Source organism: Lutjanus erythropterus, chromosome 17 (assembly GCF_056507025.1).
Source record: "Lutjanus erythropterus isolate fLutEry1 chromosome 17, fLutEry1.hap2, whole genome shotgun sequence".
Classification (NCBI taxonomy): Eukaryota; Metazoa; Chordata; class Actinopteri; order Lutjaniformes; family Lutjanidae; genus Lutjanus; species Lutjanus erythropterus.
The window spans coordinates 9,401,925-9,422,374 of record NC_139333.1 but is presented as its reverse complement, the minus strand read 5'-3'; the positions used below and the strand labels follow the sequence as shown (position 1 = coordinate 9,422,374).

The following is a 20,450-nucleotide window of genomic DNA, read 5'->3' as shown; positions in this document are numbered from 1 at the left end:
ACGTCAATCACAATGGTGGCAGCCAATCCGCAACCGTGTTTAGATTACCTAAGGTAAAAAAAACAAAACAGTGGCGACCCTAAAAGTAAGCCGTTATATAATGAGGCGGGTAATAAGACACAAACTACAAAATAATAAATTATATTTACCGCCTGTTGCTGCTTCAGACTTATATGAAAAGGAACTGTAATAACCATTTGGTGAGTTTTTAACAGACATATCACCAAAGAATTAAATATGTTTATTAAAGTGATGCTGTCGAAAACCTAACACATAAGCTATAATATACTTCATTTAGCTAAGACGCATTTTAAGTCCCAGCTGGAGTTGAAATGTCTCAAAATTTCACGGTTAATTGATTTTGAAATAAATACAATAATATAACGCACGTGTAGAAAGATAACACACGTGTTTCCCACAGTAGACCGCAGGTGAAGCTAATTACTGCACATTATTTACGGTTCATTTCCACCTGGGTGTGCCTGAGAACGAAAAGCACGGAAACCGTGCAACTAACACACCTGCGTGGGCTGTAATTGTCAAAGTTTGTCAAGTCATGTGGGGGAAAAAAAAGTCTATTAAAACCTGTGTTTAACCCCGACGGTATACTTATATGGTCTCAGACAGGAGAAGGGCTGTGTGCACGCTGTATTTAGTATCTTCACACGTGCGAGTCTGTTCTCGTGAGACCATTGTGGACACGTGTGAAAAAGTTCACTAACCTCTCGGACCACGTAGAGCCCAGTCATTTTCAGTGTGTTCCTAAGTCCATGCAGTGCATAGCTAAATACCATAAGGGGTATTTAATGATCTGCCCCATTAACTGTCTCGTGAGTTCATTAATTAAAGGGTATTGCAACAGTGTTCGAACTCCCATACAAAAGGGATAGCTCAGATTATTTGATGCAAAGTTGTATGAGGTTACTTGTGGATAGTGCTGACAGGGACAGCAATAAAAAGGTATTTTAGCCACTTAAAAAAGGTTGACCTAAAAAACACAGTATCAGTTTATTGTATGCTATATGTAGAATATTTTCAATGCATTGCTTTGCTGTCAGACAGCCTTTTCCAATGTTGCTCCCTAAAAAGCAACCAAATTTCACAGGGGAAATAACTAATTTGACCTCTTGCAGAGCGCAGGAGTTGCAGATCTGCCACTGCCTCGATCTGTTAGTTTGTTTTGCGTTATTGTGCGACTTTGGCCGTCTAACAAGATAGTTTATATTCACTAAAAACACACAACACAAACAGTAAGGTAAGGCAACTCTCAAGTTCTGTGAGGTAAAATTGTGTCTCTTCAGAAATCATGACCCAGTTACTCAAGATAATCCACAGACCTTGCTGTGAGCACTTTCATGTGGGCAGTGTTTTCTTTCTTACAGTAGCATCTACCAGAACTACTTTCTTTCTGCCTGAGACAAAACAATTCACACATCAAACTGTTCATAACAAGGTCTGTGGATTATCCTGAGTAACCGGTTCATGATTTCTGGAAAGACACATTGCTGTTGAGTTTAAAATGTATTTTTTGGCGCTTTGAGCAGCACAAGCTGAGTGGATTTCCACCATAAATGTGAGGATTTGCTGCTTTTCTTTGTCATCTATGTAAATGAATTTCGTGAAGTAATGTGAAGATGTCACTTTGGGGTCTGGGAAATCATGATCAGTGTTCTTTAACATTTTATTTGACATATTTTAGACTAAACAATTAATCATTGAATTGTGAAAATAATCTGCAGATTAATCAATGAAAATAACAGTCAGTAGCAGCCCTAGCATTTTGATAAACATGAAAGACACTTCTCTTTCTAAAACAGTCTGTTTATTAAATGCTTTCAAGAGATTTGGTCCACTTGTGTGATCATGAACTTCCAACCAGGGAGGAGAAAAGAGAAAACAAAGTCAAGAAGATAAAACAAAGCATAAAACAACAGAATGTAAAAATACAGTACAAAAAGAGGCCTTGTTTTTTCCACTTCTTACAACCCTGGTTTCTTCGTCTGAGTTGTTGCAAACAATTCAAATAACCAATAATTTTCTAACCGATTGAAAACCGATAAATTAAGATGTTTGCGTGGCTGTGTAATTGTGTGTTGGTGCTGGGAATCAAATGACACAAACTGTATTGGGAGCAGGGTGTACCACATTGACATTTGTTGTACAGAAACTTGTCACAACTGAGAACTGTGACATTTTATTAAACTGTAGCAGGGTGTATTAATAACCTCAACTGGTGCACAAAAAGCCAGTTGTTAGAGAACTGGTAAAGATAAACCGCAAGTCAAGTGACTTTTAGTCGACAGATACTGATGGCAACGATAACCAAAAGGTCATCCTATCTGCATGCATACACATAATGTGAATAATAACTGTATCGTAATGATGAACGTCAGTAAGGCCAGAGATATACTTGCTGTTTAACCATGCGTTTGCGTTCGCGTATGCGTTGCGTTAATTTCTGAGGACGCGCACAACCATCGCTCCAAATGGACGCAGGATACGCGAGGCAGCCATGAAGCGTAGGGATGCGTAGGGGTGCGTATGCGAACGCGTAGTTTAAAGCAAGTATATCTCCGCCCTAAGAGAGCTGTCATTGCGTTGGAGGTATCTATAATAGTAACCTTTCACGGGATAGTAGTGGACATCTGACTGTTAATCAAGACTGTCCTTGTTCTTTAACAAACCAATACCAAATATTGAAGACGTGAGTAATACAAAGCACTATTCTCTGCCATTCAAGCTGAAAAGGATGTAAAACAGAGTGAAGATCCTTGTGCAAATCATCAACTTATTACATTAGGAGAGTTTTGAAGTGAACGGATGCTTTGTTGCATTACACTGTAATTTCAAAAACAAATTGGTGCAAAACATTGACTGTGCTTTGCAGGGGCTGGAAGACGTTAAGATAAACACACAAGGAACCATGCCAATTCTCATCCACGTCCGTTGACGTCTCCTATCAATGTGCAAATTGGATTGTCTCATCGTAACAAGAGTTATACAGTGATTTTGACTCCCGGGTCAAAGTCTTCTGCCCAGAATACTTCAGAACTCATGGACAAGTGCCCTCAACTTTTCAGCATGAGCAGCAATCAGCCATGTTTGGTGTGATAGGGTGACAAAGATTACATGGTGAAGTGACACAAAAGTGCAAACCAGATTAGACTGAAGGGATAGCTCCGATTATCTGATGTAGGGTTGTGTGAGGCACTTGTTGATAATCAAACCAAAACTAACCAAACTCCACAGGCAAAATCAATCATTTTACCTTGCATAACACTGGGGTTGCCCGTCTCCTGCTGCCTAAGATCTGGTCTGTTTGTGTTATTGTGCCTTTTTGTGGATTTAAAAGCATAAATCAGATTCACCATAGTCATGCAATAACACAAACTAACTAGCAGACTGAGGTAGTGGTTGACCAGCAGCTGTCTTTAAAATTTGTGATTTCACCTATTGAATGTGGTTGGTTTGGGAGAGATAGAAATATCTGGCTTACATAACAGAGAAGACTCAAGATTAAGTGGTTAATACATTCTAAATATAACTTGGACTTAAACGGATATTGACTTTTTCTTTAGATGAACTTTTTTTTAAGTGATTAAAATATGTTTTACTGTTGACTTTGTCCACAGCAGTACGTCGCTTAGCTTCCATGCTGATACTCCTCTCTGCTTCTCCTAACTGGGGGTGTGCTGACCACCATCTACTGTAGATAATACACTGACTATCATTAAGTACCACACAACACATCAAATAATCCAGACTATTCCTTTAAGACAGAAAATCTGAGCAAATGTACTCAAATGACAATGTGAGATTTGTCTTGTGTACAGATACAGCAGCAGAAACCTGTCGTCCCTTTAGTTTGCGTCACGATTCACCTGCCTTTAAACAACACACTCACAGAACATGTAGCACAACTAACCACAGTTTTCTTTTTTTCTGTGCGTCAGTTACATCATCAATGCTGGCATTTCCTCAACAATGGAAGAGGAGCCTCCCTTCAAATGCTCTGCTTTTTTTTTTTTTTGGCTCTAATAGTTTATTTCAACATGTCTTTAATAGCAGGAATTAAGAAAAATGCCTGCCAATCCACTCTTTAATGAAGCCAAATGGAATTTTAAAATTAAATTCCAACTTTCAGCTGCTTTTTCAGCCAAAATTTCTTTGACCAAGCTCCAGCTAGAGGCTGATATCAATTCTCCATCCAAGCTGCTTTGCAAACATCTTGAACTGACAACAATAAAATGACACAGAGCATTTGAGTGTGCTGCACTCTCCTAACAACACCCTGAAAAACAAGATGGGAACACGTTATTGAACACAGCAAAACTCTTCCACAGCCACAGAAAAAAAAACAGCTCCACCATCTCTTATCTAAATTACCTTATAAGGGTGTCTAAGTATTATAATAGGTATCAGGTATCATATACTGTATATAGTAAGCAGGATTATACAATAGGGGTATGTATCATCTTATAGGTGTAGTATATTGAATAAGGCGCTATACGGGAGTATATAGGCTACTATGTATGCTTTTGTTTCCAGATCTGTCTTTGCCTGGTGAATTAAATTAACAAAAACGCACAGCGCAGGCAGTGAGCAGCGAGCTCTGTTGGAAGGATCATCACTGCGAAGGGGAACTGGTTAACAGTATACATGTATAAACTTGAATCAGCTATCTTTTTTTTTTCCCCTTTGGCCAGTGCCCAACAATCCTAAAGCCAACAAACAGAGCTCGGACAACATTAATGTATAGCAGGTGTACCGTACTGTGTGAAATGTCTTGTACTACAGACGACCTACAGCTGCCAGTAGCTGATAACTGATCACCACCTGTAGGGTTTAATCTCAAGAGCCTTTTACATGAAATATCAGAAGCTGGACGTCTTCTGCTCACTGCCTCCCAGACAGAGCTGCGCACTGCTGCATACACAGACGCATATTTACTGTTAATTATTATATTCATACATGGATACATATATAAAGAGAGTTATACATTGCAATTAACATACATATATCAATAGCATATAGAGAAGAAATAGAAATAGTCAATAGATAGCAATCATTATCGTCATCATATTCATCATAATACTAGGAGTAGTAGTAATACGATCCCTCGAAGAAGCTAATACCTGGGCTGTTCCAGACAAGGGCTCTTTGTCAACAATCCCCGAAAACACTTCAGAGTGACCAACAAAACTGACATGGATTTTGGGTTTAACCCCAGATGAGGTTGTCCATCTAAATGATTAGACGAGTTAGTCTGCAGGAGCTGGATTATTAAGACACATTTTCTATTTATCCACTGACCTAAATGGATGGACTGCACATAAAACACCTATGATGTAGTTTGATTATCTTTTCTATAGGTAAAGACCATTTAACATTTTGCTCCAATTAATCATAATGTTCTTCACTACTGGTTGAGTGTGGGCATTTAAGCCATTTGGTGATTTTATGCATTTAGCCAAGTCAGAAAACAGGAAAATGAGATATGAGATGAATAATTAAAGGAATAGTTTTAGTTTGCATTCTGTCATGTGCGTATGAGGTACTTATTGATAGACAATATATTACCTACAGCAGAAGGCGGTCGGCATGGCCCCAGTTTGCAGTACTGAAGAGGGGCATCAGCACAGAAACTAAGCAATGAAATACTGTGGTCAGAGTTGGTCAGAGAGGGGAATTTAGCCATTTAAAAAGGTTTACCTTTAAAGAAAGAAACTTTTCAACTCAGTCTAAGTTTAAGCGTATGCTATATTTATAATATTTTTACTGCTTTACTTTTCTGTTAGACACAGCCATTGTATAAGCCAAATATCACTCTCTCCAAACCAACCAAACTCTGTTAGTGAAGTCAGGGATTTTACCTTGCAGACCACAGGAATTTCTGGTCTATGGCTGCCTCAATCTGTTAGTTTGTTTGAGTTATTTTGCGACTTCTGTGAATCCAAACTTTTCTTTTTAAACCTACACACAAACAGCCAAGTTTTGTTGCTGAACCTGTCCACAGCAGTACAACGCTTAGCTTGCTACACTGCTGCTTCACCAAACTGGGGCCGTGCCAACCTCTATCTACTGTAGCTAATACACTTACTATGGATAAGTTCCTTATACAGCCCTTTATCAAATAATCCGAACTATCTGCTTAAAAAATAAAGTGCAGCTCTTCTGAATTTTAATCCACACACTGCAGAACAGGAACATTTCCATAATTTACACATCCAGCTTAGCTGCTGCACATGTGAAGAAAGAAAAAAAAAAACCTCTAAAGTTGGGTAACTCAATCAATTTCTACAGTCCTGCTCTCAGTGTAAAGATTAACCCTCAGTAATCCATTTCGACACATTCAGCCTGAAACTCAAATCAATCTCTGCTGCAACCCTGTCTGGAACAACCCGCACAGAAGGAAAAATTACAAAATAAAAAGAATCATTTAAAAAAAAAAAAAAAAAAAAAATCACTATAGTCATCTAGTTCAGCGATACATGTCATATAGCAATACCTCAATAACAAGAAGTTCTTCTATGTAATCAATACAGGTTTTCAGGTTATATATTTATTAAGCTTAACCGCTAAGTTATCAATTATTATTAGTAGTATTCCATTATATGTAAATATGTATAATATGTGTGTATATGTATCTGAATATAGACATACCTCCATCGTTTTTCCATCCACATTAAAGGCTAGAATAAAATGGCAACATGTATCCTGCCTGTGTGTGTGCGTGTGCGTACGTGTGTGTGTGTGTGTTCGTGTCACATGTTGATGTGTTGTTTATAGGCACAATATGGGGTGTGAATCGTTTCCCTGTCTAAAGCTAGCAGGTTTCCCAGAATGAAAGGGTTAATCTTTAGGGGCTACCGTTAGCTATCAGGAACATAAGACTTAGATGCATATGAGGAACACAGGTTTCCATTTGAAGGCTGCTGGGGGCGTGAAATGATGACCCCAGTTCAACTGAAGCAGTGGCTCCTTGCCCTTACTTTCAAATTATCTTAAATATTCTCTCAATAAACTATAGAAAAATACATTCTTAATAATCTTTCATTTCATAAGATATTTTCTCCCAGCTTTTCACTCTTTAAATTATCTATCATTTTGACATCTTTTTTTTCTCCTTTGTTTATCACAAAACTTATCTTTTTTCACAACTGAAGTCTTCTGCACGGTCAGTATTTTCACTGTTCTTCAGTCCAAGTGAGGTCATCATTTGCTGATGGGCATCTGCGGTCTGAACTGTTCTATTGCTGAGAGCAGCTCTAGCCAGGTCTCTGTATGTGTGCTGCAGTCACTTCTTTGTCAGCTGCTCGCCGATTACAGTTGATGGTGAATAGCACCTTGGTTGCTTTGGCAACAATTGCTTTGAGCCATTAGCCACGTGTAATTTAGCCACAGGTGATTAGTTGAGATTTCCTTTTTTTTTTGTCAATCTGAGAGGAGCTGACATTCATGCATGCTTTGATTCACCTGGACATCGGCTGACAGCAGCTTCAGGATCAATGTGTGAGTGTGTGTGCGTGTCTGTGCTCGTCCCATGCAGGATTGATTACATAACCAGCTATCAACGGGCCTTTTAATATCAATAAAGAGTGGGGGGGAAGGGGAGGGGAACTGTAATGTTACACAAGTTTGTTTTTGGGCATGTAAATATACTTGCATACATTCCACAACCACAGCAACGTTTTAAATGACTAATTTCCTAGTTTTAAAGGCCCATGCAGGCATTACATTCATAGCATTCTACCAATATGGCAGACAATATAACAAGGAAGTGCAACTCCCCTTAGAAAAAAGAAAAGAAATGCGCTCAAAATGATTATTCTCCACAAAGTATTTTGACCCTCTCTCTATATATTCCCAAGAAGGGAGGAGAGTGGGATTTGGTTGTTTGTCCACCAAGAAACTCTTTTCATAACACTTCATATTATCTTCAGTCTCATTGGCCATCATCAGCACTGACGGCTTGGCATTTTTGGCACTCCAAAGTTCAAGTCTAAACTTTTAAGCATATGAGTGCCAAGCTTCAATTCACTACTGAACTTTCACCAAGCAAAATTTAAGAGCCACGACCAGCGCGCCCACCCAAGAATTGTGTCAGTGCTGTGAGGATTTAAAAAAAAAGGAGAAAGAAAAGTCCAACAAGCACTAGGGAATACTAGCTGATTATTTTAGTCAGGGCAAAACTAGTCGTCTGTGGAATTTCTGCTGTATAATCTGCTGAAGGGGAACCTATAGGTACTGTGTAACTGCAGCATGATTTTCAAACACAACACTAAAGCCAGGTCCTGTATTTTCACTTACAAAGCTTTCTGTTTGTGTTAATCAGTGCCTGTGATTTGTGTATTATGTGCTGTATCAAAGTGTTTGCATGTGTGTGTTTGTATGTGTATATATGCAGCTTATGGGGGTGGGGTCAACCATTTTGTTGCATGTCAATCTGCTCTCACACTGCTGGCTAGATGCTAGAGGAGGTCAGAATGGCAAGATGACAGACTGTTCGGTTGTAGCTGGTATGGCAGGCCTGTCACTCTGTCTCTGTCTGCAGCTCAGCGGCCATCAGCTGCCTCCGCTCACACAGCGACACTCAGAGATCATCCCCGTCCGACAACCGCTGGCCTCCCTGAAAACGATACACACTACTTGAGCAAGCAGAAATGCAGACAGTTACTATAAAATAACATGCAAAGCTCTTCAAACCTTTTATAAAGAAGGTTCTATGTGCAAATTTCTCAGAGACAGCTGTTTGACCACAAGGTTAAGTGGTGAAAATACTCTAACTACAGCATACACTTAAACTGATATTGATTTTTTTTAGGTGGCTATAATATGTTTTGTTGCTGACCCTGTTCACAGCAGTATATTATTTAACTTCCTACACCAGTACTCCTGCAGCTTCTGAGGGAGTGCCGACCTCCATCTACTGCAGGTTATTCACTGACTATGGATAAGTGCCTCATACAACCCCACTTCAAAAAATCTGAACTCAGAACTATCCCTTCAATGTCCTGAATCAGATACCTGATCTGTTTTAGTCTCAGGTCCCTAGTGAAATAATGTACTGTAATGATGCAAGCAACAAGCTATAGTTAATTTCCACCAGCCACTGAGGTAACAAGGCAGAATACATTACTACGGGAAATACTTGCGACAAGTTTAGCCTCTGACCATAGTGTTATAACCACTCACCATGCTTTCTGGGTAATCAGCTGTTATGGTGACCTGCTTGTCTTCTGGAGGCGGGGTCACAGCAGTGTTATCAGTGCGTCTACTCTGATTGGTGAGCTGCAGCCACAGTTCGTACATCTGTTGCATGTCTCTCACTGCAAAGTCAAGAAATATGAGGGAAAGAGAAGATGAGCTCGGTAACCTTCAATGCAGTGGGGTTTACGCAGATCGACAATAAGTGTGAACAAAGTGGAGTGGACAGGTACTTCAAAAATCAATGCAATCTCTAGAGGAGGCACATGGACCAGAGGCCATGGTTAGAGACTGAAAAACAGCCCTAAATTAAAAAACACTAACCCTTCTTTAACATACAGTATATCAGAAATGAAATGACAAAAATCAAAGCTATCCAAATTCAAATCAAATCAGAGGTGTAACATGGTGCTTAAATCTGGATCCAAATGTGAAGTACAGGTCACACACCACCATTCTTTTACACATTTATAAGCTCTAAATGCATTAATTCTTACAGCTGTTGTTCTTCATGTATGTCCAGACGTCCCTCTCCTCCAGACTGTGAGCAAATGAGCAATTCCCAATATAGTGGCACTTCTTCTGCTTCATCACATGAACACACATCTGGATGAGATACAGGCAAATGTAAAGGGTTACATAGCTATATCAGCAACATATCAAGTGTTTTTTTCCCTTTTAAATGGTCAAAATGTCACTTTGTTATTATTTATGTTAATTATAGATCATGATTAAGTCTGCTGGATAACTAGTGTTGCCTTTCAGTTGGATAATATATGTGTATATATATTGTAAATTATAGATTGTTTAACAACATCTCAAAATAAACTCTTTCTAATCACAAGAATGTGGTGTTCCTACCACTAGTGAAGTGCTGTGTTATCTAACAATGTCAATGAGATTAAAGTACTGTTAAAGACTGTTTGCAACTGCAGAATAATAAGAGTCAGCAGTGAGGAGTTTGACAACAACCTCTCCCCTGGGGCAAAAACAGAGTCAGCTGCACTCTCCATGTGAGAGAGGTGAAGGGGCGGAGAAGAAACAAGAGTGTATGAGGACTGGAGGAAGAGGAGGAACTCACGTCATATTGCTGTGGATAGGTGCGAGAGAAAGGCAGAGGCCGAACAACAACCCACTTCTTCTTCTCAAATGATTTCACCAGCAGGACCCGGCGCTCCTTTGTCCAGCTGTAGGACACAGAGAGCCAACATGGATTCAAAGAAACAGAGGAAACAACCCTAAAGCCTGAAGCAGAGCAGCAGGCAAGCAGCTACCATTAAATAACAGCCAACTTTTTCCCTTTGGTGTACAACTCCGTCGCTAGAAGAGCAACCAGTCTTATGATGAACAGATGAACTGTTGTGTGACTGTACAAATAAAGTCAACATGAAATTAGAGAAATCTTTTTACATTCTGCCAAAAACTTAACAAAAGAGAAGCAAATGCAGATTTCAAAAGAGATCCAACTGTGCCGTCTTGCACTGACTCACTAGACACAAACAACTTTGCCTCCATGTGTATGTGTGTGTGTGTGTGTGTGTGTGTGTGTGTGTGTGTGTGTGTGTGTGTCAGAGAGTCAGGCCTCACCTGTGCCGTGCTTTGGCAGTGCAGTACTTGAGGTTCTTGTCAGGCTCATTGACCTGTCCCTCTCTCCAGCACTGGCCGCACACAAACTTCATTTTCAGGTTGAGGGGGCGCCCTCTTCCCGCCACTGCTCCTAACCCTCCCACTCCCACCCCACCCACTGGGCCCACACCACCCCCACCCATACTGTCTCCCCCTACTCCTCCACCCCCACCGCCCATTCCCCCGACGCCTCCTACAGGTATGCTGCTGCTCGGATGGGGGATATGGATAGGCTGAAACACAGAAAGAGAGAAATGAGAAGTCAAGAAATCTATAAAAACAGACATTTTAGCTTATTTGATTCAAATAATTGCATTTTAGCGGTTCTTATTGGTTTGATGGGGCAGGTTCTAGAGGAGAGGGGATAGCACAAACTTTGCTCATTATGTGGTACAGGTGAAAAGAACTGTCTAGCCACCATGTGTATCGGAGAATGTGCTGTATGTTGCTGCCCTCAACTCCAGGACAGGAGGGCCTGCCATACTTTGGTAACAAAACAAAACATAAAACACAGTGCAAAATATCCAACTGTCTCAGCACCCTTCTCTGTTCTTACCTTCTGTTGCTTCTGTGCGTTCTGCTCCAGCCTTTGCCAGTGTCTCTTGGACTCCTGCACCATCTCTTCATGGGTGATACCTGATGGAAATATTAAAGGAGCAGCAATGTGAAAAACCCTCCAATGATTCATCATTTAAGCCCCTTTTACACAAAAACCCATGAATATCTGGCTTTTGTCTTCAATGGCTATGGGTACGATCGACATTCGTTCTTAGATCAAAAGACTCTTTTCAGCCCAGGCGATGAAGGCTTGAAATTGAAATTGTAAATTGTTGATTCAGTTGGAGGCTAAAAATGTGCTGAGAGCTTAACACACAGACAGTTTTAAAAACACCTTTGTCTCTGCTCTCCTGCACAGACAGGAGGCTTTCCAGCACACATCAGGGGGAAAAAAAAAAGAAAGCAAAACGGGTGGCATATACCTGCTACTAATTTTGGCATAAAACAGAATTACTTTACTAGATACAGTATTTATTGTCAGTTGTTAGTGTCGACTGTCACTGTTCACAATGTTTCACAAAGGCCACATATATTTGGCAAGATATCCTTTCAGAAGTGCCAATATGGCAGACCTTTATTATTAATCATAGAAAGCAACATCATTTACTGGATTACAGCTAAAAGCTAAATGTTTTCACTCCAAGGTTAACAGTAGTATTTTAACCAATTGAAAAGTTAACTGATGTGTGTGTTCTACCCACCAGTATCCTGTTGCAGGACCCAGCATTTGAGCTCTATGACGGAGTGAGCGAAGGAGCAGCTGTCCTCACGCTGGCAGCCGTAGCGAACCTCGTGGCGACACACGTCGAACTGGCAGAGAGGGTGCAGGGGACGCACCTTACTGTAGCGCACATTGGCTGACCTCACCACGTGCACCAGGCACCTGCAGTGGATAGAGGTGTGTGATGATTATGCATTGACACAACAGACAAAATCAAAGTGTAATCATCCCCTCTTTAGCCAAATGAAGACACAGCAACTCCACTACACTCACTTGTTGTCGTCGAACGGGTGTCGAGCTGTGAGGTTTGAGCAGACTGCTAAGTTTTCTTTGCTGCGTTTGCTGATGATGCGAGGCTTACTGTCAAAACATTCCTGTCGAAAGAGGAAAGAGATGTAGATGTTACAGAAGTCCAGATCTAAAAAGACCAAAAACAACAAGGAAAAACGCAGACTGTGGTCTCACCTCACAGAGGAACATGAACATGCCCATGTGGAGCTGCAGCAGTCTGGTGACACTGAGCGCCCGTCTCTCTGTGCTGCCCAGTGGATCAAACAGCAGCTCTCGGCTGAGTGCACCCTTCCTCTCCTGGGTCCACACATCAATCTCCTCCTGGCAGTAAGCAAATGTACAGTTCTCCCCATACTGGCATTCCTGACGCTCCTGCACCTCTGTGAGAACCAGGGAGAGAGAATGTTTAACAGAATATAAGCACACTTTCCATAACTTTGACATATTTCATCTCCATTTGGCTGTTGAGGTTATGCACCAAATTGATTCTCCCTCCTTCAACACACATTCACATAATTTATTCATAATAATATACGTACCTTTACAAAGCACAAAAGCTCCCAGGAAGTTGTTACGTGCAGGTCGTGGCCGGATCCTCTTCCAAGTGGGGTCATCTGTGTTTTTGAGGCGACACAGCAGCACATCTCTCTTGCAGCGGTGTGCTGCCTCCGGCTGATACTTGTAGTCCATCACTCGCGGACCTGTGAGCAAGAGGAGGAGAGAGAAGCTTAAATTACGCTGTAAGATGAGATACATTTACAAACTCCTAATAGATATTTCACGCATGACAAACAGTTTTTGTGATAAAGCATATGGTGAAGATGCAACATCCCTCTGTGAACATTTATTAAAAAAGAAAAAGAAAAAAAAAACAGGGAGGGAAACCGGTATCTGGTTAAGGCTGATAAGATAAAGTAATTCAGAAATTGGTGCACTGAACCCACCTATTCGGCTGTAACAGGCATGACAGGCCTGCCGAAACTCATGCGTGGCTGCCAGAGGATTCCTGGAGAGCAGAGACAGGTTGGTTCCTGCTGGACCATTCTTAGGAAGAAGAAAAAGGGGACACAAGGAAGTGATGTTAAAGACCAAGGCTTTTGAGCAGCATAGTTAGAAATTGCTGCCAGGTTCTTGCATGTGTAATACATTGTTTACATAAGGAATGAGAGGTGACATCACAGTCACAGTAGTAACACAAGGTTAAGTAGGACAACAGTTTCTTTCCCCATTTATCTTTTTTCTTTTCTCCAAACCTCTCTACTCCTACCCTCTAACCCTGACTTGATGAACTAAGGCGGTAGAGCCTAATCAATAAATTAATCAGTCAATCCAAAGAAAATCAATTGCCAACCATTTTGATAATAGATTAATCAGTTTATTCATTTTTCAAACAAAAATGTTAAGCATGTACTGGTTCCAGCTTCTTAAGTGTAAAGATTTTCTGCTTTTCCTTGTAATTCATGTTCATGAATAACAAATCTTTGGGTTTTGGACTGTTGGTTGAACAAAAGAAGCAATTTGAAGACATCATTTTATGCTGTGGGAAATTCAGACAAACATTTTTCACATTTTTTGACATTTTACAGACTAAATGGGTGACTGATCAATCGTGGCAATAAATGCTGCTAATTAATAAAAAAACAGCAGCATTAATGGTACCATGTAAAAGCAGTTTGTCCTGCAAAAAATGTAACTAATGAAGCACTGTGCGTGTGTGTGTGTGTTTGTGTGTGTGTGTGTGTGTGTGTGTGTTACTCACTCCATGTGCAGCACTGTGGTTGCGCATTCCAGGGATGAAGCTGTGACACACTCGTCCCCCTGAAGACCAAGACACAAGGACACTGATGTCAGACAGCGTATTGAAATGGTGCTGACTCACACTGTCTGCTGCTGACGCACATCTCAGGTTGAAGCCAACTCCCTATAGTAGCAGTGCTCTGGTAACTGAGCAAGAGCAAGCTAAGACACTTGGTGCACTGAGACAAAATGATACAACATGAAACCCACTGATGATCTTGTATGCACTTAAATCAGCATGCACTTACATGTTCTGTAGCTTGTTCTACGTTACTGCTGACAGGCTTACTGTCATTTAACAATATTTTTTGAGTAAACAACAGTATTGTGTAGACTGGAATTAAATATCCACCAGATAATTTGAAGTATGTGGGGTTGCAACAATGAAATGACTCCTATTGCCAAACTAATTCTGGTGTCAACTCACAAACAAAATATTTTTTTGTCTGATGCTCCTTTGATTTTATTGTATGTGTGAAACTTCATTGTTAACATGAGCACTGAGCTCACTTCAGATTTCTGGTGACTGAAGTTTAAAAATGTCCATCATTATGTCTCTCTGCCATCTAGTTCAACCAAGAAGCCAAGACAACTTAGTGTAACATTTAATAAAAAAAATAAATAAATAAACAATTTTCCCAAAATTAAGTAAAAACACATTTATACTTTTAACCCTTTGCTTACCTGGGAGAGTGTATTCAGACAACGAGTCCAGCCCGCCAGCGGCAACTCCCGCCTTCCCTTCTCCATCCACGGGAAAGCCTCCCAGTGCGTCCTGCGCCTGGGTGGAGCCCTGGTCCCGCTGGCCTAGCGGCGAGTAAGGCTCCAGAGGGGGCATTTCATTGATGGAGGAGCTGAAGAAGGCTGGGGGAAGCTGGGGCGACGGGGCAGGAAGGCTCGGGGGGTACGGAGGCCGGAGACCCACCGCTGTATTGGGGAGGTTTGTAGGGATAGCACCCTGGACTGGATTCTGGACCAGGAGACAGACATGAGGCATTACTTCATGGCATGGCATTTCTAAATTTCAAACAAAAATGACCAACAAAAGATCAACTTAGTATTGAGATTAGGGCTGTGAAAATAACCACATTACTGCAATACCGTGGTCATGTGATTACAACCACAGGGTTGAGCTCATTATCATCATCACCACAAATTTTAGTTCAAAGGATCAATTTCATGTTGAGATCAGCATGTGGCTCTAATAATACACTGACAGCTCAGCACTGTCGCACACAAGCAGCACAGCCTCTGATTAGCTGAAAGACTCAACCCAAGGCATCTTGGGACTGCCAGTGGGCAGCCAGCTACATGTCAACGACAACAACTGTTTATTATGGAAAAAGGGTTAAATTATCACAGAAGACATTCAGTATTGGATTTATTTTACAAAGTGTTCTTCTTCACATCTTTGGGCATTTTACAGACTAAATGATTAATCAGTCAATTGTGAAAATAATCTGCAGGTTCATCAGTAATGAAAAGCACAGCTAGTTACAGTCACCTCACTGACTTTCTTGGGAATGCAATCCAGCAGACTGTCCAGCTCATCCTTGATGACGCTGCTGCTGCAGTCCTCCATGTGCTCCGACACAGGGACAGAGTATGGCATGGGAGGCAAGGCCTGGCTGCTGGGGCTCTCTGACAGGTCAGTGCATGGGGTCACCACGGGGGTCGCTGGGTCATCACTGACTGGGATGGGTGTGGCCAAAGGAGCAGGTATGCACTGTGCACTAGACAAGTCCGCTGAGGAGGAGGAGGAGGAATACAGCAATGAAGGTAAGGAAATTAAAACAGATGGGAGTCTGAATAGGAGAGGCAGACCTGTTCGAGGTTTGCCAGATTGTCTCACCTGGTCCAATGTCACCCAGAGATTCCAGCCCATTGGAGGACAGCTGAAGAGACAAAAAAAGACGAAATTAGACTCTGATTCAATCACCACGTATGTAGATTTATACTACAAAATCAGCACCCACCTCTCCTGTGGGCGGAGAAGTTTCCCCATGAGTCTCCCCTTCTGTGGCCGTCGACTCCGTCTGTGGGCTGACGTAAGCTTTACGGCCCTTCAGACCCAGTTTATTGGCCAGATCCTGGGCAAGATCACTCACCTGCCTGTCCTGAAAGATGAATGACAAAGTTTCACTTATTTTAAGGGCAACTATAATGTGGGACCATGTAGTCCATCACTTGAATCATATCCATAATAACAATAATTTTTGTCATTTACGTGTGGCGTGGTGAGGAGACATTTGGTTCCACACTCGTAGGCCTCACGGAGACGTCCCAGCTCCCTCAAACAGAGCGCTTTGCGGTACAAAGCCCTGCGACTGCCTTCCGACACACACAGTGCACTGTCACAGTCCTGAACGCCACGCTCATACTCCCTCTGAGACACCAGAAAAAAAGAGAAAAAGATACACAGTGAGAGTGAGAAAGGCTTCTGACATTAAGGGTCAGTTTACATGTCACAAAAGGGACTTTCTCAGGAGTTAAATTGGACCTTCAAGACTTTCCTGCTAGTGAAAGTGATAAATGCAACTTCATAAAATAGGGATGCATGATAAATATCAAGGCCAATAAATTATAACCAGAGCATTTATCATTCTGATAATAAAATTATAGCCCACTACAATAACATCTGACTTGATTTCCTTTGATTTCCACATGAGCATCTGCAAGTGACATATCCCTTCTTTCTCCTTCTCCCTCACCGTCTGGTAGAAGGCAGCAGCCCTGTTGACATAGAGGCTCTCCAGCAGCTCATGGGGAATGACGAGGGCCTCGGCTTGAGCGTAGCGGGCAACACTGATCCCCTCCCCATACTGCTGGGTTGCCTGGCGCCAGTCCCCATCTCGAAAGCAAGCGTTGCCCTCGTCCAGCAAGTTACACACCAACTGGGTCAGAAATGCCTGAAGGGAATGTGTAGAGAGGTCATAAAGAAATTGAATGAGGAGGGAGGAAAAAAATAATGGGAAGGTAATATGATATGGTCAGAAAAACACCAAGAAGAAAATGAGGGATTAAGAAAAGCAAGAGAAAGAAAAGATTGCAGTCAAGTTAAATCACAACCTCATCACATAATAGAAGACAATGTGTGTGTGGTTCATAGTGTAATCTCTATGTTAAAAATGTAGGAGCCCATATCCGATACAATATTATGAATAGTGGGATAATAAGGATCAGTGCAAACCTCATAACTCTCTGGCTCTGGGAAAGGCAATGATGACCTGTGGAAATAAGGTGGTTGTCAGTGGTCTTCATATACAACTGATGTGCCCTATGGTCATGACACCGCAAGTTAGTTATACAGAAAGCATTAAACGACATTATTGTTCGTTCACTTACTGGATGAAGCTCATTGCTTTCTGAATTTCCTCTCTTCGTTTTAGTCGTTCAGGATCCATAGCCTGAAGGGTAAAGACAAGACTGACTTGCAACAGCTTAAATCGCCACTTCTTGCACAACAGTATTAACAGCTTTGACAGCTAAGGTCAAAATATCCACACACTCTATAAGTATCCCGGTGGATAGAGTTATAATCTTAAAGTATAAAAACGGAGCCGGACAATCCGAGGCCTGCCACTAAAACACGCTCAGATATCAGCGGACTTGCGTAAATAAACAGCGGGGACAGCTAATGGTGAAGCGGGCTACTACTTTACGTAAACCAGGTCACGATACATTTAATCTGAGGATGACACAGTCCGCCTTGAAATATTTGACGCAAGCATCGCGTAATTTTTTTGCAAGTTAGATTTAAATGTGAATATAGACATGTTAAACCTTAGCCAAAACAATGTTGTAAAAAACTGATCATGTGAGCTAACGTTAGCATGTGATTTGGGAGCTTATGGATTGTTAACTGACCCTAAGCTCTGCACCGACGGCGATGCGCGTAAAATACACAATCTGTGTCCTGTTAGCCGCTAGTGCGTTATGGTGAGAAACGTTAGCGATACTTGAGTTTACATTCCGGCCGGTAGTTGGTTTAGGATTAGCCAGCTAACGCTACTTGCCCACTCAGCCCAAATGCTAACCACTAACTTAGCTTCGCTAAAGAATTGGGGGAAAGCACGGTTAGCTTTAAAAAAAACATATTACACTCCCATTGACGCTGCATGTATTGTATCGTTTGATTTACAGTTTACAAAGAACAATTGTTGAGCTGACATATGTGGTTGCACAGCTTAAAAAACAAGTGCTAACCAGCTACCAGGTAAGTTAGCTAACTTAATTTACTACTGGAGCCCCAACTAGCTAGTAGCCAAAGCCCTCACTTAACACGGCTACTTACCGAGAGTTAGGGTTAGTTAGTGCGCTTTTCAGATCAGAGATAGCTTCACAGAGCAGTGACGATGAAGAAAGTAAAGACTATTGAGCCAAACATCAGTCGATATCCAAGCGCATATCTGTGATTTTAGTGTCCCTGTCATTGGTATATGGACGGAGCACGAGTTTCTCTGCGCTACGACTGCTGCTGGATACTGACTTAGCTAACGTTAGCTATCTAGCTAACTGCTAGCTGTTTCGGCCAGTGCAGAATTGCAACAAGTTTCCAGGAGAAGTGCGACCAGAAGGGGGCAGCAAAAACTGTGTCACTCTTCAGGTTGGGCTTGAGGCTCGGACACCCTTTCTGCGGACAGCTGCGGACTTCGATCAAGAAGAGAACCCTTAATTTGCGAAACTCTCGCGAGATTTGCATGCGTTGTTTCTTCATTCTGCACGCTGTTTGAATTAATTATGCTTCGCAATGTGACAGCGCTGTGGTTTGGGTAGATTTAATGAGAGAAAACGCTTGATTAGGGTTAGTCAAACATCATGATTTGGTTTAAATGTCACACGAGATATTCTGCGAGTCTGGGGTTCCCTTCTAGACATGACAGCGTTGTTCCTGTCCGACCTATTCTCCCTGCCAGTTGGTGGCAGTAATGCTCCATGATGTTGTTTGCCAACTGCCAGGATTACAGGTTTGGGTGGGCAGCAAGATTGCTGACAAGGAAATAAAATAATAAAATAGAATGATAAAGAATAAAATAAAGAAATAAAGGAGCATAAAATATTGATAAAGCACAAAATACAAACAAATAAACAAAAAAATACAATTCTAAAGAAATTCAGATCTCATATGGGCTTTATTCAAGTTCTTCATAAGCAAATATTATGACGTTTTGTATGCTTTTATTAATTATTTACATTTTTATTAATTATATACATTTTGTATTCAGTTTTCTGTTTGTTTTGCAAAATTAGCCTCAAGGCAAATCGAGTTGAGTACCTCTGCCTTCTGCCTCTGTTCTGGTCTGGTGGATTTGCTCTCTCTGCCTCTCTCTCTTTGTCAGGTGCAGGTCTCTGTCCCTCTGTGTCTGCTGGAGGTTTCAGCAGGGTGACAATGACCATGTCCTCCCAGCATGTCCTTCCGCTGGAGTCCAGCGGAAGATTTGGGTCCTCCTCTCCTCCCGCTTGCAGAAATGGCTCCTCACTGCCTCCATCCTCACAGATGGACGTCTGGTGTTTGAGTTGTGCCACCCAGGGGTCATAAGCCTGACTGAGTGACATTTTTCACCATTTTCTGACATTTAATTGGCAAACAATTACTATTGATAAAAAATAATAATAATAATCGACCAATTAATAGACTATGTAAATAATTGTTAGTTGCAGCCCTAGTGTATTAAAGCAAGAAGAGTGAAGGAGCTGGAGGAGGAAAGGTAAAGATGTGATAACAGCCTGTATTATTATTACAATATTATTACAATATTATTACTATTACAAACAAATGAGGCATGCAGTGGGAATATAAATTAATCGAAGTATTTAATCCAATAGTGTACTATTTATTATCAAGTATTGGGGAGGAAGGAGAGTAGTGCAAATTGTGATTTTCTGACACAGTTTAAAGGATTGTGCTATTAATCCATCTTGATAGTTTTGTTGTGTTGATATCAGCCATAGCCTGTCTTATCTTGATTATAATGGAAGTAAATGTCACTCGGCTTAAAATACGTTTGAAAAACTCAACAGCAATGTCTCTTTCTTGAAATTATGACCTGGTTATTTAAGATAATCCACAGATGTGAGCAGTTTCATGCAGGAACTATTCTATGTACGTACCAAGTTTACTCAAATGATTTTTGGAAGACGGGTCAAAACAGGGTGACTTAGGAACAATCAATTGACCAATCAGAATCAAGTATTTAACAAAGCCATGTAGGAATTAAGTTTAACTGATGAGGCATCGACATTTCTGCAT

General features: G+C 41.2%; 1 protein-coding gene and 2 long non-coding RNA genes across 3 annotated transcripts; 2 read left to right on the top strand and 1 right to left on the bottom strand.

The window, feature by feature from the left end:
* The first annotated feature begins 79 nt into the window (after nucleotides 1-79).
* LOC146311698 (uncharacterized) lies at nucleotides 80-14,633 on the top strand. Its single transcript, XR_014772157.1, has 3 exons — nucleotides 80-200; nucleotides 12,096-12,289; nucleotides 14,174-14,633. It is a non-coding gene; the product is annotated as an uncharacterized LOC146311698 (long non-coding RNA).
* Nucleotides 1,561-4,163, top strand: LOC146311699 (uncharacterized). The gene is made up of 2 exons (XR_014772156.1): nucleotides 1,561-2,397; nucleotides 2,584-4,163. It is a non-coding gene; the product is annotated as an uncharacterized LOC146311699 (long non-coding RNA).
* zc3h7bb (zinc finger CCCH-type containing 7Bb) lies at nucleotides 8,173-18,832 on the bottom strand. Its single transcript, XM_084740231.1, has 21 exons — nucleotides 18,495-18,832; nucleotides 17,546-17,607; nucleotides 17,391-17,427; nucleotides 16,912-17,109; nucleotides 16,428-16,586; nucleotides 16,177-16,317; nucleotides 16,053-16,095; nucleotides 15,705-15,946; nucleotides 14,885-15,170; nucleotides 14,163-14,221; nucleotides 13,348-13,447; nucleotides 12,943-13,104; nucleotides 12,578-12,783; nucleotides 12,386-12,486; nucleotides 12,093-12,274; nucleotides 11,390-11,469; nucleotides 10,795-11,066; nucleotides 10,289-10,394; nucleotides 9,705-9,813; nucleotides 9,196-9,329; nucleotides 8,173-8,629 (listed from the first exon to the last, which is right to left on the bottom strand). Exons 2-21 carry the CDS (start codon nucleotides 17,602-17,604, stop codon nucleotides 8,594-8,596), a joined length of 2,712 nt encoding a protein of 903 aa, XP_084596357.1. The 5' UTR covers nucleotides 17,605-17,607; nucleotides 18,495-18,832; the 3' UTR covers nucleotides 8,173-8,593.
* Nucleotides 18,833-20,450: the final 1,618 nt, after the last annotated feature.

Bases quoted from the DNA above. Each gene is read 5' to 3' on its own strand.
- zc3h7bb (XM_084740231.1), bottom strand. From the start codon at position 17,604: ATGGATCCTGAACGACTAAAACGAAGAGAGGAAATTCAGAAAGCAATG. The intron at 14,222-14,884 runs GTAAGCAAAGGG...CTTGGTCTTCAG, and splicing joins GTCTGAATACACTCTCCCAG to GGGGACGAGTGTGTCACAGC. The intron at 13,105-13,347 runs GTGGGTTCAGTG...TCTTGCTCACAG, and splicing joins TGCCTGTTACAGCCGAATAG to GTCCGCGAGTGATGGACTAC.